Raw genomic sequence first — 21,616 nt, 5'->3', positions numbered from 1 at the left:
AAATAAAGGTACTGTATCCAACTATAACTAAAAAATAAAATATTAAAAAATAGTAACTTGATTGTCTCAGGTATTTGTTATAGTACTAGAAAGCTGACTAACACAGAGTGCAAATAGATCCAGGTGTAAAATGAGTATGACAGTTTTTTCCCCAAAATGCTATCATGTAGTTCACATGACATAATGTAGAGGAAATATCTTTTCAAATTATAAAATAATAAAAATATAAAAAAACAGTAAATATTTGGAGAGTTAAACTTAAGAGTTTGCAAATGGTTTCTAAAAATCCTTAGAGTACAAGTATTCTAATAGTCTTCCTGGTTTTGTATTAGCTCTGCCCTTACTTGCTAGTATCACTTCTTTCTCTTTTTGCTAAAATAACTCTTTCAATTTATCTTTGATCACCGAATTTAAAAGATGCAGGGAAGTATGCTCTATAGACTTCTACTTCCCTCCTAGAAAATTTACAGTGATTTATGGTGTCTAGGAGTTTGATAGCACAAGTGATTTGTGTGTGTTAAAAGTATGAACGTACATTATATTAAATCTTGGTATTTGTGTTTTGATAGCAAAAGTTGAATTGGGGGTGGGCCAATGCATGGCAAATGATCTCACAGTGATAAAGGTACAAAATTATAGAAACAATCCGGGCAGAGGCACATCAAGTCCAATGTCAGGAACTCTACATACAGGAATGCTGGCACCTAAGCCCACCAGGCAATGCATTTAGCAGAGGTGTGAGATAGATTCCAAGGGCCTCTTTACATTTGTCCAAGTGGTTATTTCTATTTACTCCCTCCCCATTCCTCTAAGGCTGTTGTTTAAGGGAAGAAAAATGGATTCTGGAACATAGTAGTTTATAAATTACAGCCAAATTTGAATTTGGCTTATGGTTACTTTCCAATTACATAAACCCAGAGTTCTGCATTATGTCAAAAACACATGATATTTACTCTGGAAATGATTCTGGATTCCAGGCCATGGCAAATCTGAAGGAACTGACCGCTGCTATTTCTGAGACTGTTAGGTTTGGAGAAAGCTGGGTAGAGGGTCTTGAGAGCAGAGATAAGAAAGGAAGAGTTGGCCATGAGTTGATGAGGGGACAGAGGGAATTAGGTGTCCTTTTCCAGCTCCTCTAAAGGGGCTGAAATAATAATATCTTTCAAATCCACAGCCTCAGCTAGAGACCTGAGCATAGAACTGGCTTCCTGTCTAGGCTCTGAGCTGAAGACTAAGCACTTTGATGAGTGCTTTATCTCTCTAGACAGTCAGTTTATCAAACATCATCTGAACAAAATTGTTAGGCCTGGTTGAGCAGCGGGAATTGGCAATGTGCTTGACTAGGGCAAGAATAAATAGGACAGAGAACAGCAAACGTTCAACACTCATTGGGAACACCAAAGAAACAAATTGTTGGAATTGAACCTCAGTGTTCCTGGACACAGCCAAAGGCCCTTGGGGTTGCCTACCCACTACCCAACTTTCTCAGTAAAATTAGATTGATAAGTTGGCAGGTGCAATCCACATTCAGAAACATCTAAAATAGGCACCTTGCTGAGGGGTGTTTATGGGAGATTGAAATATCTGAATATTTTGTTAGTGTAATGTATATAAATACCAAAGAAGGAATCAAAACCTCCCAATAAAGGAGAGTCCAAGACCAGATGGCCTCATGACTGAATTCTGCCAAACATTCAAAGAATTAACACCAAAACTTGTTAAATGCTTCCAAAAAATAAAGCTGGAGGGTATACTTCCAAACAAGTTTTATGAGGCTAGAATCACCTTGATTCCTAAGCTAAAGACATCACAAGAAAAGAAAAGTACAGGCCAATGTATCTGATGAATGCTTATGCATAAATCTTCAATAAAATATTAACAAACTAATTGAATCCAACAACACATCAAATAGATTATACTTTTGACCAAATAGGATTTATTGCTGACATACAAGCCTGGTTTAATATGTGCAAATCAATTAGCATGATACATCACATTAGCAGAATGAAATCTTAAAACTATATGATTATATCAGTTGATATGGAAAAAGCCTTTGACAAAGGCTTTTACTGATAACTCAGCAGCTTAGGTATTGGAGGAATGTTCTTCATCATGATGCAAGTTATTTAAAGGAAACCCCATTGCTAACATTATAGGGAAAACTGAAAGTTTTTCCACTAAGATCCAGTGGAATACAAGGAAACTCAATCTTGCCACTCCTACTCCACGTAGTGCTGGAAGTACCAGCAGGAGCCATCAGAGTGCGGGGGATGCAGCTCAGCTGTAGAGTGTGTGCTTGCCATGTAAAGGCCCCGTATTTAATCTCTAGCGCTAAAACAAAACAAAATAAATGAGCAATCAGACAAGAAAAATAAATAAAAGGCATACAAATCTGAATGCAAGAAGAAAAAGTATTTCTATTTTCATATGGCATAATCCTTCATGTTAAAATCCTCCAAAGATTGATCTCTCTCTCTCTCTCTCTCTCTCTCTCTCTCTCTCTCTCTCTCACACACACACACACACACACTCACAGTTAGAACTAATAAATGAATGCAGCAAAGTTTCAGGACAACAAAAATTTAAACATACAAAAATCATCGCATTTATAAACACAAATAACAACCAAGCTGAAAAAGAAATCAAGAAAACAATTCCATTTATAGTAGCATAAAAAATACCTGGGAATAATTTGAACCAAGGAAGTGAAAGATTTGTGCACTAAAACTAAAAAACAAATATGAAAGAAATTGTAAAAGACACAAATAAATTGGAAGACATTCTGTTTTCTTGAATCAGAAGAATCAATATTGTTCAAGTGTTCATATCTCCCAAAGTAATATACAAATTCAAAACAATCTTTATCAAAACCCCAATGGCATTCTTCACAGAAACAGAAAAAACAGTCTTAAATTTCGTATGAAGGACTGGGGTTGTGGCTCAGTGGTAGAGTGTTTGTCTAGCACATGTGAGGCACTGGGTTTGATCCTCAGCACCACATTAATGATTAATTAATTAATTAAAGTTATAAAAAATTAAAAAATTATATGTAACCACAAACAATCCCAAACAATTTTTAAGACTGCTAAAGCAGTCTTAAGACAAAAAACAAAGCTGGAATCATAACACTTCCTAATTTTAAATTATATTACAGAACTATAGTGATTACAATTTCATGGTAGTGACATTAAAACAGACACATAGACCAGTGGAGCAGATAGAGCACTCAGAAATAAATCCAAAGTCAGCTAATTTTTTACAACAGCATCAAGCTTAAGCAATAGGGAAAGGGTAGTTCCTCCAATAAATAATTTGAGAAAAATGGATTTCCATTTACAAAAGAATGAAATTGGACCCTTACCTTAGACCATATACAAAAATCGAGTAAAATGAATAAAAGACCTAAATATGAGACCTGAAACAACAGAATTCCTAGAGAACAACTTACGAGGGAAGCTCCTTGACATTTGCCTTGGTAATGAACTTTGGGCCTAGGCTACTAAAGGAAAAATAAGCAAACAGAATTGCATTGAATTAAAACTTCTGTATCACAAAGGAAACAAGTTTAAAAATTAAACTGCAAGCTACAACTTGGGAAAATAATGTATTCAAGTCCTATCTATAAGGAGTTAATATAAAAAAGTTATAAAGAACTCACACAACTCAATAGCAGGAAAATAAATAATGCATTTTTAAAAAGGGAAGGGACCTGAACAGGCATTTCTCCAGAGAAGACATAAAAATAGTCACTATGTATATTAAAAGATGCTCAACATCATTAATCATTAGGGAAATGCAAATGAGAACCATTGTGAGATTTCACCTCACACCCTTTATGATGGCTATTATCAAAAAGTCAAGAGATAACAAACGTTGGCAAGACTGTGGAGAAAGGGTAATCCTTACACACTAATGGCATATGGATTGATGCAGACATTGTGGGAGTAGTATGGAGGCTTTAACTGAATTAAAAGAGCCTCTAGCAATCCCTCTGCTGGGCATAGACTCAAAGGAAATGAGATCACCACCTGGGAAAGGCATCTCACTTTAGTGTTTGTTGGAGCATAATTCACAATAGCCAAGATATGGAAACAAATGGATAATGAAATTGTGGTCTATACCACCATGATATATGATTCAACTTTCAATACATGTATGAAGACTTGAATTGGGTGTCAACATACTTTATATACAAACAGAAATACAAAAAGTGTAGTATTTATATGTATTAAGAATTGTAATATATATATATTGTTACCTTAGATTGGGTAGAGGGAAGTGAAAGGAGGGGAAGGCAGGGGATGTGGGGATAAGAAAAACAGTAAAATGAAACAGACATTATTACTGTATGTATATATGTGACTGTATGACCAATGTGATTCTACAATATGTATACTCAGAAAAATGAGAAATTACATCCCATCTATGCATGATACATCAAAGTATATAAGTGCATTCTACTGTCATATATAACTAATTAAAACAAATAAAAAATAAAAAGACCCTGCTCTTTGCCACAGCATGGATGAACATGGAGGATATTGTGCCAAGTGGAAAGTGTCAGATATAGAATGAGAAATATGGCACAATCTCACTTACATATGGACCCTACACATGAAAATGTCAGATACACAGAGAGTAAAATAGTGGTTATTGGGGGAACTGGGGAGATTTAGGTCAGCACAGGATACAAAGATCAGATATGTAGGATGAACAATTCTAGAAATCCAAAGTGCAGTGTGAGGACTATAGTAAACAAAATTATACTGTATTTTGGATTCCAAAGAAATGAGTAGATTTTTACCTGGTCTTATCATAAAAACCAAAATGTGTAAGATGAGATGATGGATATGTTAATTTGCTTCATTACAGTAACCATTTTACTATTTATACATATCACATAACATAATGTTGCATATCTTAAATATATACAATAAAATGCATTTAAATAAAAAACAGACACAAACAGATTCAGATTGATCGGTGATTAGATTTCCACTTGATAAAAGGCTCAAGTTACCGATCTGCCAACTCTCAGCATTGTTTACGATGGCTGGGTTGATTTGCTAGATTTCTCCAAAACAGCGTGAATTATAATGATTGACTGCATCTTTGAGATTTTTGTATGGCTCTTCATAGTCCCCATGCACTAAACGATCTCTTGAGGTTGTTTCTAGCTCTAAGATCTATAACTCTGTGAACTGCTTCTATTTGTTATTGCCCATAAAAGTCCCTGGCCTCATATTTTATTCTCACTTGGCACATACAAGATCACAGATGTTAATTGAATACCCTAGGCCCATGCAGCAAGACAACATTCATCCTGAAACCAGACTTGGGCTATTTGAAGCTTAGAGTTGCAGTCTCACCTTCCTTTGTTGGGCATTTGCAAACAGCATAGATAGGCTAATGTGGCATCCAAATCAGGCAGAAGCCATGACATATGGATACTTTGGCACAGGGGGTAAGTAAGGTAGTTTTTAATGAGGGTATCAATGGGTCTTAAATTTGAATTCTACAGAATTTATGGGGCACTTTAAATTTACAATCATTTGTATTGCTTGCCACTCATAAAACTCCTCTTGTGTGATTAGGGTACTTTCCCTGAGGAAGCATATGGTGAAGTTGCTCTGCCCACAGGCCCAATGTGGCTAATCACAAGTAGAACAGCCTTAAATTTCAAATGTGACCCTTAAGACCCCTCCCACTAGATAGCTAAAAAGGAGCACAGTCTCCACAGAATCAAATCTTTGGTGTGTCCCTGGGGTGCATCCTGTTTTGCTTGCTCTCTCCCTCCTTTCTAAGTCCAGGGCACATGGTTAGAGGATGTCTGATTTAGCATGTGGAAAGAGGACTCCCAAAGGTGGCTTCCCCACCCTATTTCTTACTATGTGGATATAATAACATAGATCAAACCAAAATTGTAGGGTCGCTCTTTACCTCCAAACCTGTAATTGACTCATATTCACAAACACCGTTTGGTCTTGGCTGTGAATTGCTTACTCCCAGAAGAGACGTTGTGGTGTAGCTATAGTTATGTGCAAGGGCATTAGATACAGACTTAGGTTCAAATTCGGATGCTGCCAACTACTACCTATTTAATGCTGAAAGCCTCAGTTTTCTCTTCTGCACAATGAGGAGGATAATGTCTATTTCACAGAGGTTTTCATAAAGAATAAATGCAATATTTTGTAGAAAGCTTTCAGCTCACCACCTGGTTACTGAGTCTTTATTACTATTGAAGCTTTGATCTAAAAGCAGCAGACTTGCCACTCAACAGATGAGGGAGCTTCATCCACAGTGCAAATGCACAATGCAGAACCCTTGCTTGACCCTGCTTTGATTTTTCTCTATCTGTTCTTTCCTTTTAGCGACATGGACTTTGAGGGAGTGAGCTGGAATTGTCAACTCTGAGAGCACAGATTCCACCTTACTCATTTTCCCATTGTTCATAGATACTGAGATCACATTTTTGAAACCCCAAATTAAAATATATTGTCTCACCTTAGCAAGGCATGTTGTAGCTCACACAGTCTAAAATCCAGAAAGGATGGTTTCCTTTCCCATTGCGTTTCTTCACATGGTCAGCTATCAATGCTGAATGAATGCACCAATCAATCAGACACTGTCATTGCCATCACTAGTGTCTATACAGCTGTTGCATCCTGCTGTCCCTGATGTGTTTGCTCTTTGCTGTATCAGTCAAGGTCCCAACAGGAAATAGTTAGCTCTCAAATTAGAATAATTCAAGGAAAGCTTAACAAAAGACTATTTTGAAAATGTGAGTGGGATGCAGAGGAACCTCCAGGGAAACTAGCAACAGTGAATGGGCTGTTACCTCTCCAAGGCCCCCAGGGAAGAAGGGAGGAAGCAGAAATAGGAACCTGGAATGAAGAGCCTTTCCTGGAGATGGAAGCCTTGATGGAAGCCTGGACCTTCAGGGACTGCAGGTGTGAACAGGTGAGAGGAAAGGCTCCTCCTTCTCTCTGATCTGCTAGTGGTTCCCATTGACTGAACCCAACAGAAAGCCAGAATCCAAGGAAGCCCTTTGATGTGATTCATCAACAGGCACAGGGAGAATGAAATGGCTCAAGGACAGTCTTGGTTGTGTGCTGTATCTGAGATGCAGGGTATCTTTTTAAAGGTATTAAAAGTGAAAAATATCACCCGAGGTTTTGTTTCTGTAGGCAATTCTCTACTGGCATGCCACTGCCTCCACCTTCCTGGCATGTGCCATCTCCCTGGAGAAATCATCCTGCTTCTCATCATCTTGTAGCTCTCGGCACCTGCAGACCAGGAGGTGACCCTCCTCAGGACTCCTGAGCACCTTCCTCTTAGCTCTACCCTAGCACTTTTCATGTTGTAATGATTAGTGTCCTTCTCTGTGCTTAGTCAGTGTTCATTGAATGAATAACATTTTTTCATATAATGAAAGAATGCTTGACAATGGATGATCTTAGTTTTCAAGATTAAAGGTCAGAATTGACCCCAGTAACCTCTCTCCTCCCTTAGAGCAGTAGGCGCGCTAAGACCAACAGAGAGAGTTCCAAGGGCACTGATGAAATTGAACATCTGGAGTGTGTTAGCAGTGGCTGTGGGAAGCATCAAACCAGCAGGAAAGTGTGGGTGGGAAGGGTGGTCAGACTACTGGGCGATGTCTGGAGAAAGGAAACTCCATTTTAAAATTCCTTTTAAGGGGACTTTGGCATTGCTTAAGTTTACACTCTCAAATTCTCATTGGCATCCCTTCCATTTCTGGAAGCCCTGACAAAAGAGACACTAAAAAAAGTGGCATGTACCCTGTTAGGGAGATCAGAAGCATTGACAGGAGGCTTGAAAGGCTGAACAACTTGAAATTCCTTTCCCAGACTTGGTTTGCTCACTTTTGGTCAATTATGTGCACGTGTGTGTGTGTGTGTGTGTGTGTGTGTGTGTGTGTGTGTATGCATGCTTATACATTGTGCATGTGTGTGTATATATGTCACTGTAACCTTCACAGTGCAGAAGTAATTCCTTCAGGTTTTGGGCAGAAAAACATTTATAGATTAAAGGGAATGAAAATGGAAGGTGAGGGGGTGGGGTTGTGGCTCAGCGGTAGAGTGTTTGTCTAGCACATGCAAAGTGCTGGGTTTGATCCTCAGCACCATATAAAAATAAATAAAATAAAGGCAATGTGTCCAACTACAACTAAAACAATATTTTTAAAAAATGGAAGGCGATAACTTCCAGACATACTTCATTGTCACCTATCCCTCCCATCTACCTACCCACCCTCCATTTCCACTCACACCTGCTCCTTCCCTTGCTGATTTTTTCTGGGTAGTCCATGCATGCCTGAAATCGTGTCTGGTGAACTCAGTCCACAAACAATAACTATTTGCTGAGTGATCACTGTGTGCAGGGCAGCAGAATTCCATCAGTGGTGTGGCTTTTGTATTTGCATGAAAGTGCCTGAGTGAAGCCAAAGGATATATTCTCACCTTTGCAATTATGTATTTCCAAATAATAAGGTGTTGATCTTCGGTTATTCTAAAGACCTCAGGAAGATGATTTTCACACTTCCTCTCTTATTTGATTGGGAAACATCGCACGAGGATGTAGAACTCCTGATGTTTCTGTCTCGCTGGGGAGAAGATGAAGCCCAGGGGAAGTATGAATTTGATCAGGTGTACATAATTGCATTGGAGGGGAATATGGGTCTTGTAATTTTCATTAGGTGACATTGCCTTTCTAAAACAGGGTTAATGAGGATTAGTGGGAAGAACATTATTTATTCTTTTGTTGGTGATAGCCTGAAAGATGAGAGCTATGTAGTGATCCAAGGAAATCCTTAATGCTCTCCACGAGGCTTTGCCAGGTGTTTTGAGCACAAAGTTTGCTGACATTCCTGAAAAGCACTGAGTTACATGACATGACTATAATTTAAAAACCCAGCACAATTACATTAAAAAATAATATCACCTTAAAAGTTGTTGTAAGAGATGTACTTAGCAAGGACCCTGTGCGTGGGTTACCTAGGAGAATGTTAGACAATGGCTCACTGGCTCCCTGCACTGTCCTTCCATTTCTTTAGTTGATATTGGAAAAAACCCTAGTTTAGCATTTCTTCCTAGGATGAATTCAGACCATACTTTAAGTTCATTTGGACAATTTATACATTGTACTTTATGTCAACTTTAGATTGAGGAGAGGTGTTTGGAAGCCAGAACTGGAGTCTGAATTTCACCACAGCTTCAGCTTTAGCAAGGACTAAAACAATTTAGGATTACGAACAAAATTCACCACCAAGTTTTTATTTATTCTGGAAGGTTCTACAGGAAACCAAAAGAATTGTTGGGTGTCACTGCCTAGGGTTGTGACTTCTGCCCACAGACATAATTGCAGCTTCCACAAATTCCAGAACTTAGAATTCTAAGTTCTGAAAGGGAGACTGATCCAGGTATGGAACCTGGAACTCAGAAAAGATCTCCAGGATTCTTAGGAATGCTCCAACGAAGAATTCATTCTAGGGCAGTTTGTGGCTTCTGTCTATCTCTCTCTTTCTTCCCTACTTTCTGATCTCCCTGCCTGATCTTTAAGAAAGCAAAAGAAGCCAACTGGAAACTACCTCACTGTGCTCCTTGGAGGGTTGGTGGAGGATCTGGCATTGCCTATCTTTGTTGGCTGTAAGGCTCAGATTTCTCATGTGGAAACTTGGGAATGCCTGTTCTGCCCATCACACAAAATTATTGATGGAGTCAAATGAAATTGTATGTTGGACATGGTTTTATACATGGAGAGGTATCTGAGAGGAAGCATTACTAATATTTCGAACAAACTTGGAGGCTGAGTAAAAAAGAGTGCCCCAATTTCCAACAAACACTATTATTCTCTCATTTACACTGTATTTATGAACTCCTTTTGGCACAATTCTACGATCTGAATATTTGTGTCCTCCATAATTTGTCTGTTGAAATGCTAACCTCCCCAAGGTGATAGTATTGGGGCATGGGGACTTTAGCAGGCAATAGGTTGTGGGGGCAAAGTCATGTTAGGATTAGTGCCTTCATAAAAGACCCAAGAGAACTCATTCATCCCTTCTATCAGGTAAAGATTAAGGTGAGAAGGTACCACCTATGAACCAAGAAGTGTGCCCTTGTTAGACATCAAATCTACTTGTTTTGATCTTGTACTTCCTAAATTCTAAACTGTGAGAAATAAACTTCTGTGTTTGAGAACCATCAGTCTGTAATATTTTGTTAAATAACCAGAATGGACTAGGACACACCTCCTTCTCTGACTGCATTGTATTCCTGGGTATGAATCACTAAGCCCTGCAATGCTGAAGACACTCCTTGGAGCTTCAGTTTTAGGCAAAAACTTCTGAGGGGAACATTTTTCTTTGAAACAAAATTCATTCACTTATTTTCCCATTCATTTAACACATGTTTATAGAGTGCCTAAGGATAGAACTAGATGCCATAAGAAACTGTAGAGTCATAATTTTATCTTGTCACTCATTCATGATCTATGGCATAATCTACCTATGGGATCTAGATTCATCAGTACAGGCAGTCATCAATATAGGTGGCAATCAGTTTTACTGCCTCCATTCCCTAGCAGTTCCACAGGAGTTTACTTTAATTTGAATATTTTTGCAATCATTATGTAACTTTGAAATTTGGACCAGGAAGTTGAATTACAGTTGTAAATATTGTGTCAAACTTTCCTTTGCAACTGATTCTGAAAGTTCCATCTAGTGGTAAATGCTGTTTTGCTCTTGTGGTTTTCTTAGCCTGGGGCTCTGTAAACCTGCACACACAATGGTCTGTCTTTGAAGAAGCCTCCTCTAGCCATGAGGAATACTCACTCATTCCATTGCAGAACTACATAAACTACATTCCTCTTTACTTCAAAGCTCTCTTCAGCTAGTCCTTTCTCTAAGGATAGCTATCCAGTAATAGCTTTTTTTTGGGGGGGCGGCTAAGATGAAAATTTTCAGAAATCAAAATCACACCAGCAAAGAGCTCACGTTGAAGAAGGCAATGTGATATCACTGATAGCAAAAGTCTCCGAACCAGGCACATGGTATGAATTCCTCTTGCACATAGAAGCTTGTGCCCCTCTGTATAAAGGGGCACTGTGGTATCTCCCTGATGCCCTCCCCCCTTTTCTTTCAGCATAATGCCATGAATATGGAGATTCCTCAGTCATTAAAATGAATTTTGCCTGGGGTCAGTTTTGTTGACAGTTCATTATACAATTGGGTGAAAGCTTTTAGTAGATGACCTCTAACCCTCTTCTTAGTGTACAATGGACATAAAACATAGTTTCCACCACTCTGCTGGAGGGGGAAGGAAAGGTACACAATATAAATTTACTCTGTAGCAGATGCTAAACAGGCATCTTAAGTATGTTACCTATTTTACCCTCACAACAGCCCTCAGACACAAGATAGTATTATCTTTGGCTCCAGATGAGGAAATTGCAAGAGAATATCATTTGGGATGTGGGATGGGGTATGATATCAGTATAGACTAGACCGCCTGGGTTTTTCTTCAGGATCCCTCACTTATCAGCTTGTGTGATCTCGGACAAGTTCTTTGATTTCTCTGACCTCAGTTTCCTCATCTTAAAAACAGAACAATAATATTTACTAAACAAATTGTGAAGCACTATAGAAACAGCACCTAACCTAGAATTTGATAATAGCAATTTTAAAATATCCATAATTAGGACTTCCCTTTACCAACACAGTATTTTTTTTTTAAATTTTGTTTAGTTGTTGATGGACCTTTATTTTATTTATTTTTATTGGTTGTTCAAAACATTACAATGCTCTTTTTTTTTTTAAAGAGAGAGTGAGAGAGAGAGAGAGAGAGAATTTTTTTTTAATCTTTATTTATTTTTTAGTTCTCGGCGGACACAACATCATTGTTTGTATGTGGTGCCGAGGATCGAACCTGGGCCGCACGCATGCCAGGCGAGCGCGCTACCACTTGAGCCACATCCCCAGCCCCATTACAATGCTCTTGACATATCATATTTCATACATTTGATTCAAGTGGGTTATGAACTCCCATTTTTACCACGTATACAGATTGCAGATTCACATTGGTTACACATCCATTTTATTCATTTACTTATATATGGTGCTAAGAATCAAACCCAGAGCCTCAGACTTGTGAGGCAAGTGCTCTACCACTGAGCCACAACCCCAGCCCCACAACACAATTTTAAAAAATTCTTTTGTTATAGATGGATAACATGCCTTTATTTTATTTGCTTATTTTTGTATTTAGTTCTAAGATCAAATCCAGTGCCTTACCTGTGCTAGGCAAGTGCCTCTGAACCACAGCCCCTGCCTCAACACCATATGTTTTGGAAGGTTTTTTTTTTTTTTTTTTTTTTTTTTTTTTTTTTTTTTTTTGTGGATCAGAAACATCCACAGAGCTCATTAAAATTATAGACACCCAGGCCACACCCAAATTTAGGTGATCAACTTGTCCTGGTTTGCAGGGGACTTTTCTGGTTTTAGCACTGAAAGTCCTGTACCACAGAGAACCCCTCAGTCTGAGCCAATTGGTATGGCTGGTAGCCCTGCACCCATATTTACTTACCAAGCTGGAGTCTCTAACATCTCAGTCTACAAGGGAGAAGCTCTGGTCATGGAGAGGGAGTAGTGTAATGGATTATGCCAGGGGTGTGGGAGATGGATGGACCTGAGTTTGAATCTCCTTTTTGTCACTTTTGGGAAATGTGACTTTGGGTGGGTTGATGGGTTTTTGGGAAACTGACTGAAATGGAAAGTGGCACTTACAGAGTTGATTAGAAAGTGCATTTGGGACTCCTCTTGTGGAAGGGAAGAGAAGGAAGCAGGATAGGGCAGAGGGAAGCTCTGGGCTATAGGGAAGTCTCAATAAGGCCTCAACCAACCTCACAGAGAGCTCTGGAGGTAGGAGAGAGGATCCTTCAGAATTGTTCTGGGTTGGAATGAGGGGCTGGGTTTCTCACTGCCATGTCACAAGTCAGCGCATGCCATCTTCCCTGGCTGCAAACCCAGCCTGGGAGGCTGACAGCAAAGGTCTCTCTGACAAAAGTAGGAGGGTAAATCTTTCAGTACATAAGTGCCCTCCAGTAGCACATCACAGCATCCGCCACAGGGAGAATAACTTAATCCCTCTAAACCTCTGTCTCTCCATCTTTGAGACAAAATTGATGACAGCAAGTTTATCAACTCAGAAGATTGTTAATAATTGATTCACTACACAGAAAACACAGTTGGATGCTGCAAGCAATCAAGAATGTTAGCTAATATTCTATTTTAAAGTTAGAATAGGACAAAGTTTGGAATGAAGGTGGGGCTGATTCAGAAATCTTTTTGAAGGATGTCTTGTCTGATTTGCCAGGAGGGACAATGTCAGACTTTTTATTGTGATATGTGTTACTGCATTGGGCATTAAAATATAAAGCAGGTGAATAATTGAATTCATTCAACAATTGTTTAGTAAGCATCTGTTAATAGAATAGATCCCAAATGAAGTTTGAATTCAGAGTCATTACTCTGGATGAACAATTAATTTAATGGGCTAGACAAAGCTTAGCTATGAGATCCCATGGAAAATCAAACATGCCTTTATTAGTAGCAATGAAACATATAATGATAGAGTCTTTGGGTATAAACTTCTAAAATTAACTCCTGTAAGACACTCTTTGTGTCCATCAAAACAAGCATTAGACACAGGAAGGTTGTAATGACACTGACACACTTTAGCACAATAACTTGCTGAAACATTTTTGGGGGTAATTTTTAATCTACATCGGGAGCTTCAAAAACACTCACCCTTGTAACTCTGGTCCAAGATTATTTGAACTAAGAAAAAATAAAAAAATATACACTGAAAGACAGAGAGAAGTTGGAAGAAATTATTTAAAATAAATAATTATTTAAAATAAAATTCAACTTTGTTGAAAAAGAATGGGTCATATTTGGAACACATTTTCTAAATGGAGAAAGTGGAGGCCAAGAATCAGACATAGACTTGTCCTAACAAGTGAAGGCAAATGGAACCAGCCCTCCTTAATCCTTGTTCGAGAATTCTGTTTGTCTCTCAAACTACCTTTCTGCTTCTTGGCATGATGTCTTAGAGGAAAATGTCAGCTGTAAGTGCCACAAAACCTCGAAGCCAAACCAAATGACTTGAAGTAAGTGAATGAAGTCCATGTTCTTTAAAGTTTTTCTATTCTTATTTTCCCTCCCTACCTCCCTTATTTTTATTTTATTTTATTTATTTATCCATCTATTTAATTTTTTTATTTTTTAAATTAATGAATTAATTTATTCTAATTAGGTATATATGGCAACAGAATGCATTTTGATTCATTGTACACAATTGTAGCACAGTTTTTCATTTCTCTAGTTGTATAGGATGTAGCGTCACACCATATGTGCAGTCATACATGTACCTAGGGTAATGATGTTCATCTCATTCCACCATCTGTCCTGCCCCCATGCACCTTCCCCACCTTCCCTCCCCTTTACTCAATCAAAGTTCCTCCATTTTTCCCATGCCTCCCCGCTCCCTGTAATGGATCAGCGTCCACTTATCAGAGAGAACATTTGGCCTTTGTTTTTTGAGATTGGCTTACTTTGCTTAGCATGATATTTTCCAGCTCCATCCATTATCTGCAAATGCCATAATATTATTCTCTTTTAATGCTGAGTAATATTCCATTGTGTATATATACCACAGTTTCTTTTCCATTCACCTATTGAAGGACATGTAGGATGGTTCCACAGTTTAGCTATTGTAAATTGAGCTGCTATAAACATTGATGTGGCTGTGTTTTTCTCTCTGTCTCTCTCGTTCTCTCTCTCTCTCTCTCCTGCTCAACCTAGTGAATCTTTGAAAAGAAACTTATTATTACTAAAATCATACCTTGAACTCATAAGGTGTAAACCCAGGTTGTGGTTTAACAAGGCCTTTTAATAAAATATTTTGTAATTAAACCTTGCAGAAAATAAGTGAAAAGTCTAATGGTTTGCCAAATTTTAATATTGGCTGGGTACCTTAATTTGAAAACCCCAAATCTGAAATGCTCCAAGTCCAAAGCATTTCACAATCTGAAATACCCCAAATCTGAACCTTTTTGAGTGCCACAAGTGGAAAATTCATACTTGATCTTATGTGATGGGTCATACTCAAAACACAGGCACACTAAAAATATCATATAAAATCATCTTTTGGCAGTGTGTATAAGATATACATAAAATAAATGAATTTCAGTTTTAGACTTGGGTCCCATCCCTCAAGGTGTCTCATTATGTATCTACAAATATTCCAAAAACATCTGAAATCTGAAATACTTCTGGTCCCAAGCATTTCAGATAAGGAATGCTCAACCTTGTCAACACATCAGGGTCATGTTTGATTAAACCAGCATTGTAAAACACATAAGGGAGAGTGAGGGAGAGAAGCCCATGATCATCACACATGACTCCCTTCAAGAGCTAGGGTGTTCACATTGTGGCATCAGCTAGGACTCATCCTATTAGAAAGGACAGAAAACCTAATATACATTGGATTTATTTTTAAAAAATGTATATGTGTGTGTGTGTATGTGTGTGTATGTATGTGTGTGTATGTATACATACACACACATATTTTAAAACTAAATGTTTTAGCTGACTTATACTAAAAAGTCTAGTTAAGCTTGTTTCAGGTATGGCTGAACTGGGGGATTGACTGATATTAGAACACAGCATCAGTTCATCTCTTGACTTCTGTGGTGTGGAACCCAGTCTCAGCAGCTTTTGAGAGCAAAATGGCAGCCACAGCAGCAATTTCCGCCCCAACAGTTGTCTCAAGTTTCAGAAACAGTGGATACTAACAGAAATCATATTCCCCGAAGTCCAGAGAAAAATCTGATTACTTCTCATTATCCCTAATTGGGTCACATGACCATCCTGTACCAATCAGAGGAAAATGCAGCATACTGATGACATGCTTAACCTCTGGAGTCAGTTTTGTGAACCACATGAAAGCACAGGAACCAGAGCTCCTTAAAAGTGGGAAGGGATAGTTTTAAAGATGAAATGAGACTTCCCTTATTAGATAGTGAATGAATGCTAAGCAGCAAGATCAACAGATGTCCATTACAGTTGGGCTGTTGTCATTTTACTCCAGCATTGCTGGGAAAAAGCTGCTAAGAACAAACTCAGCAAATCACAGATTTGAATTGAAGAGCAGAGACACATGAATCTACAGAGCTCAGCCACTTTTCTCTAAATAGAACATAGTTTATACTATCAAAGACAGATGTTTATTTATTCTGTGCTGAGCATGCTACAGTAAAGAGGATTCCAAAGATCCTTCCCTCTGCAGATTGCAGATTGTTGGGGGTGGGGTTTTCAACTCTTACTATAGGGAAACTTGGGGGGACTCATTAGAATGGGGTAATAAATATGTTTGGAGAAAACTAAAGGGCTATGTTGTTTCACAATTCTGGAATTCAGAGCCATAAAAAATAAGCATTTTCATTAGCTCAAAGGACAGAAACTTTTATGTACAAAACAACTTTATTTGGATAATTTTTTCATCTCAAGAGACTTTCCCTGTGGCTATATTATAAAATAACTCCTTATGTCGTTAGTATATATTATCCTGTTGGGCCTTGTGAAGCAAGAAATTACTTGCTGTGTTTAGTTGCTATGCTATGGGCCTTTTCTATAATTTTCATGTTCTTTCGTATATTATTAATTCACACCCTTTCTAGAAATGCAAGTTTGAAAGCAATTTTCATTAAAATTTCTTATAATCCATAAATTTGAGATAATTGAACTGAGCCCTTGTTTACCCAAATTGCCTATGCCCAAACTATTTCATGGGTTTTAAAAATAGGACAAATTTTTGGGATTGGTCTCTGATGATGAACGCTGGAGATGGTTTTTATCTCTGGAAAAACACTTGTTCCCAACACAGGTGATATCAATTCTTTTATGAGCTGGTACTGATGGTAATCTAATGAAACTAATCTTTATGAAGAAAAAAGTGCATTTCTTTCTTACTAATTGAGCTTCAGTATTTGATGGAGTTGGATCCTGATGAGCTATTATCCAGGAACTGATAAGCTAAGCACAACTTTGGAAGTGTTTCTATGGTGGACAATTTCAGTTTCGGAGTTCCATTTTTTCATTTTGGCTACAGAGTACACAGTTATCATAGGAAATCCCATTCCCATATGCTTATTGTGGTCTAGAATATCCTCTGTTGAGCTAAATTTTTAAAGAACAAAGTGTGTGCAGAAAGTGTTCCAGATTAGGAAGGAAGCTGCAAAGGCACTGCTTGGGGTAATTTAAGGGATATTAGAAGGGATCCTGCCTAAAGAGTAAGATCCCACAAAATGGCCCACAATAGTACTTAAAAATGTTTAATGAAAGGAAAAAATTAAACGCAAGAATCAGCATAAAATCATCCTTCAGCAAAACTAGAGAGGTTAGAGAAATATCCCTTAGGCATCCTCCTAATTTACCTCCCTTACTTCTATCAGGGTCTACTTTTATCAGCATTACAGCAGTGACAGTTGTCATTGAAGAATATCAGGTCCTGTGATGTTTGGAATGGTTATTATAAAAAATAATAACAGCAAATGCTGGTGAAGATGTGGAGAAAAAGGACTCTCATAAGCTGTTGGGAATGTAAATTAGGATAACCATTATGCATAACAATATGGAGATTCCTCAAAAAACTAAAAATTCAACTATTATATGATCCAGCTATTCCACTTCTGGATTTATATTCAAAGGAAGTGAAATCAGCACATCAAAGAGCTCCCTGAACACCCAGGTTTATTGTGGCACTATTCATAACAGCTAAGATATAGGATCAACCTTGGTATCTGTCAAAAGATGAATGAATAATGAAAATGTGGTGACACACAATGAGATATAGTTCAGTCATAAAGAAAATGAAATGCTGTCATTTGCACAAAATGGATAGAAACTGGAGGACTTATTTTTACTTATGTTAAGTGAAATTAGCCAGACACAGAAAGACAGGTACTACATGCTCTGTCTCATATTTGGAAGCCAAGAAAAGTCAACATGGACCTAGAATAGTGATTACCAGAGGAAGAGAGGGAGAGTGGATAAGGGGAGGTTGGTTTTGTTAAGGCATATTCTATGCATGAGTTTGAAATATCATATTGAGCCCCATTAATATGTACAATTAATATGTGTTAATAAACAATAAAATATAATAGTAAGGACTATAATACTAGGATTCAGAGGATAAGGTAAATATCCACCTTTCCAGAGATAAAAATAACTGAATAATGCTAGAACTTTCAAAAGTTCATGTAGTCTGTAACAATATGGAGTGCACGCCTGTAATCCCAGGGATCAGGAGGATGAGGCAGGAGGATTGTGAGTTCAAAGTAAGCCTTAGCAATTTAGCGAGAACCTAAGTAACTTATGGAGACTCTATCTCCAAAGAAAAAATAAACAGGGCTGGGGATATGGCTCAGTGGTAGAGTGCCCCAGTACAAAAAAATATAATAATACATGGATTCAGCTCCTTGAATTATGAATCAAATATAATTTTCTTTGTTCCACCATGCTGGAAGAACTCCTAGAGAGGTTTATTGCCATCTTGTCTAAGTAATCAGTGTCCCCAGATGTGTAGTACCAGAGGATCCCTGGGTTGTGCTACTCAAGGGTCAGATTCATTGATACTTCCATGTGAATGGCACCCCAGAGGTGTGTAACCCAATACTCCCATAGTTATGTACTCAGTATTGAGTATTTATGTTTTGCTTGTCCAAAATCTCAGCACTTTGGGGATCAGTCTAATTTTCTCAGATTTTTATTTCATATTAATCAGTAGTTTTGAAAAAAAAGTCTTTCTATAAATTAATTCTTTATTTTTTACTTTCTTTCTGCTTTTCTGGTTTGTGGGGCTGGAACTTAGGAAGAAGAATTCCAAGAAGATAAGTGCCCCAAGTTGGAGCAGAAGATGACATCAGGTAGAGTCCACTCGGTGTGAATCCTTTTCTGGGCTGCTATTGCTGACAGCTTGACTCAGAGCATTCAAAAGCTTGAAAATTGCAAAGGAAAAATTGTATGTTCCAAATGATTGGAAACACTACTAGAAATGTCACTTGTGATGTATTCCAGCCACAACATCTGGGCAATCTGGTTGTGAAACAGAAAATAGCTTGTTCTCTTCTTTGTCTTTTTTCTTTCATTGATTACACTTCTTGATGAACAAATACTTGCAAAGTAGATGATGATAAAGAAATTCCAGATTCAGTAATGCTAAAATAAGGAGTTTGGTTACTTACTGAAATGCTTATGATTATCTTAGAAAATATTCTTTAGATAAGTTTGCTTTAGAAGTTAGTATATAATCAAATATGTAGCTTTGCTAAAGCTATTTACCCTGTGATAAAACTTCCTATGAGATAATGTGGAAAGAAGTTAAAAGTCGTTTATAATTTAGTTTAAGATTAAGGTTAGGGAAGATAATCAGAAATAAACTATAAAATAAACTATAAAATAAGCTATAAAAATAAACATTAGTTAAATGGAACTAATAATAATGAAAGCTCAATCTTAATACCTTCATCTTCTATTTTCCAATAGCTTCTAGTTTTGTGTTTTATATGACTCAGTATTAGAAGATGACTCTAGAGGTATTTGTTGCTGGAAGAAACTTGTATTCTTAGAATTTCATGGCAACCAGGAAGCAGGATTAAGAGATTGGAAATAGTAATGGAAAGAATATGCAAAGTGAGGGGAAAGTGGCACCCTGCTATGGTATGAGTGGGGAAGAGAGAAGCAGCTATTAGCCAGCTCCACCATTTCCTCTATACCTGTTCTCCCCCTGCCAGGTGACCTGTTCTGGGTTGAGAGCAAGCATTACTCTAGTTTGCTGCCTCTTCCTAGGATTCTGTCCCCTTGCATATCCTCATATACCTGGCTCCTCACAGCTTAAATGTCCTGTCCTACAGAAAACTTGTGGACCACATTCACATTCCTCTGAATCACTCTTCAACTCTGACTCATTTAAAACGTTTTTATAATGCTTATTCTGACTCAAAATCATCTTTCTATTGACTGGTTTAATTCCTTATTGTCTTCTAGAGAGCAGGGACATTGCCTGTATTGTTTAATGGTATCCTTGGCACGTTGGATAGAACCTGGAACATAGTAGTCATTCAGTAAATTCTTGTTAAATGAATCCCTTGTGTCCATTTTCATTCTCTGGAATGGGGACTTCAGTGGGACAGGCTTTATGTGGGCCAACTCTATGCCTATTTTAGATTTGGGGATTATAAAAAAAGAATAAGATATGGCACTAGTTCTCAAAAGAGAGAGATGTCCAAGAGAGAGTGTTTACAACACAAGAAAAAATGTAAACTGTAGGTTGTAGAGGAAGCCAAGGCTGTGGAAGCCTTCCCTTCACAGAGCTTGCTGTTAAAGAGAGCCTGTAAATCACAGACACAGGGAGCTAGGGCAAAAGGCAGAATACAATACACATCAAAACTGACATAGGAGTCGGCAGCTTGTGAGCACTAAAGAGGTGGGATGAATGCAATTTGGAGGATTCAGGAAGTTTTCTAAGAGAATGAGACATATAAGCCAGGTCTTGAATGATGGAAATTCATTCATTCATGAAGAGAGTTACATTAGCTGGTGTATTAATACATGATAACCAAATTCTGTACATTGAATCCATAGTGGTATATTTTTGGAGTTCCACATTTTTAAAAAATTTTTATTTTGGCTGATGTCTTATTGCTTAGGCATCCGACACCTTATCCTGAGATCTATGCTTGCGAGGGCTACTCAGGGGCCAATGACAGTTCCATCATTACCTGTCCTTTGCTCTCTAATAATTTAGTAGAAATCTCTATATATTTGATGGTTTCTTAGTAAGTAACTTGCTTGTGATTAATGCTGACCCAGAATCAGGTGGTATTTTCCACAGACTCCATGAAGTCTTGCTGAGTGGAAAGGGTAATATCTTTTTAAAAGTGAACTTTGATCCTTTATTGAAAATACCATTTCAAAGATGTAGTGCACCCTTTGCACACAATATTTGATGCAAAAATAAAGAAAAGGACACAAAACTGAACATGGGCTATGTTTGTAACTATGCAACCAGCTAGCAGGATTAAGAAATTGGAAATAGTAATGGAAAAAATATGCAAAGTGAGGGAAAAGGAAGAATGAGGCAGTGGACCCATGAAAGACGATTATGTTATGTTGGGTGGATGATATGTGGAGGAAGTTTTCCCTACTTGAGAGTTCCTTTGACATGACCAGGAACAATATTTTTACTGATGGCAGCAAAGAGGAGGTATCATGCCAAAGAGAGAGAACTATTTGTCAGCAAGCCATGATTTGAAGTCCGAGAGCGTAGCTCTCCAAGGATAAGCCAGTTATTGGAAGTAGCTGAGGACAGGGACATGTTTTCACTTGAACTTATGCATCATTTGCAGCAGTTGCTACACCAGAAGAGAAGCACTCTTTCTTTCTGTATTAGTTAGGGTTCTCCAGAATAAAAAAACCCATTAGGGTATAGATTTGGTAAGAGATGTACTATGAGGAACTGTCTCATGTGATTATGGAGGC

General features: G+C 37.9%; 1 protein-coding gene across 1 annotated transcript in view; it reads left to right on the top strand.

The window, feature by feature from the left end:
• FAM107B (family with sequence similarity 107 member B) overlaps window positions 1-21,616 on the top strand; it is a gene marked incomplete at its 5' end in the record, with an annotated part of 216,960 nt that overhangs the window by 72,122 nt on the left and 123,222 nt on the right. The window contains one exon of the mRNA XM_081298429.1: window positions 18,948-19,002. Within this exon, the coding sequence (XP_081154555.1) occupies window positions 18,948-19,002 (55 nt within the window). The remainder of the gene's footprint in view (window positions 1-18,947; window positions 19,003-21,616) is intronic.

The sequence above is a fragment of the Spermophilus citellus genome (assembly GCF_964194105.1).
Source record: "Spermophilus citellus genome assembly, chromosome: 6".
NCBI classification, from domain to species: Eukaryota; Metazoa; Chordata; class Mammalia; order Rodentia; family Sciuridae; genus Spermophilus; species Spermophilus citellus.
This window is presented reverse-complemented; position numbering and strand designations above follow the sequence as displayed.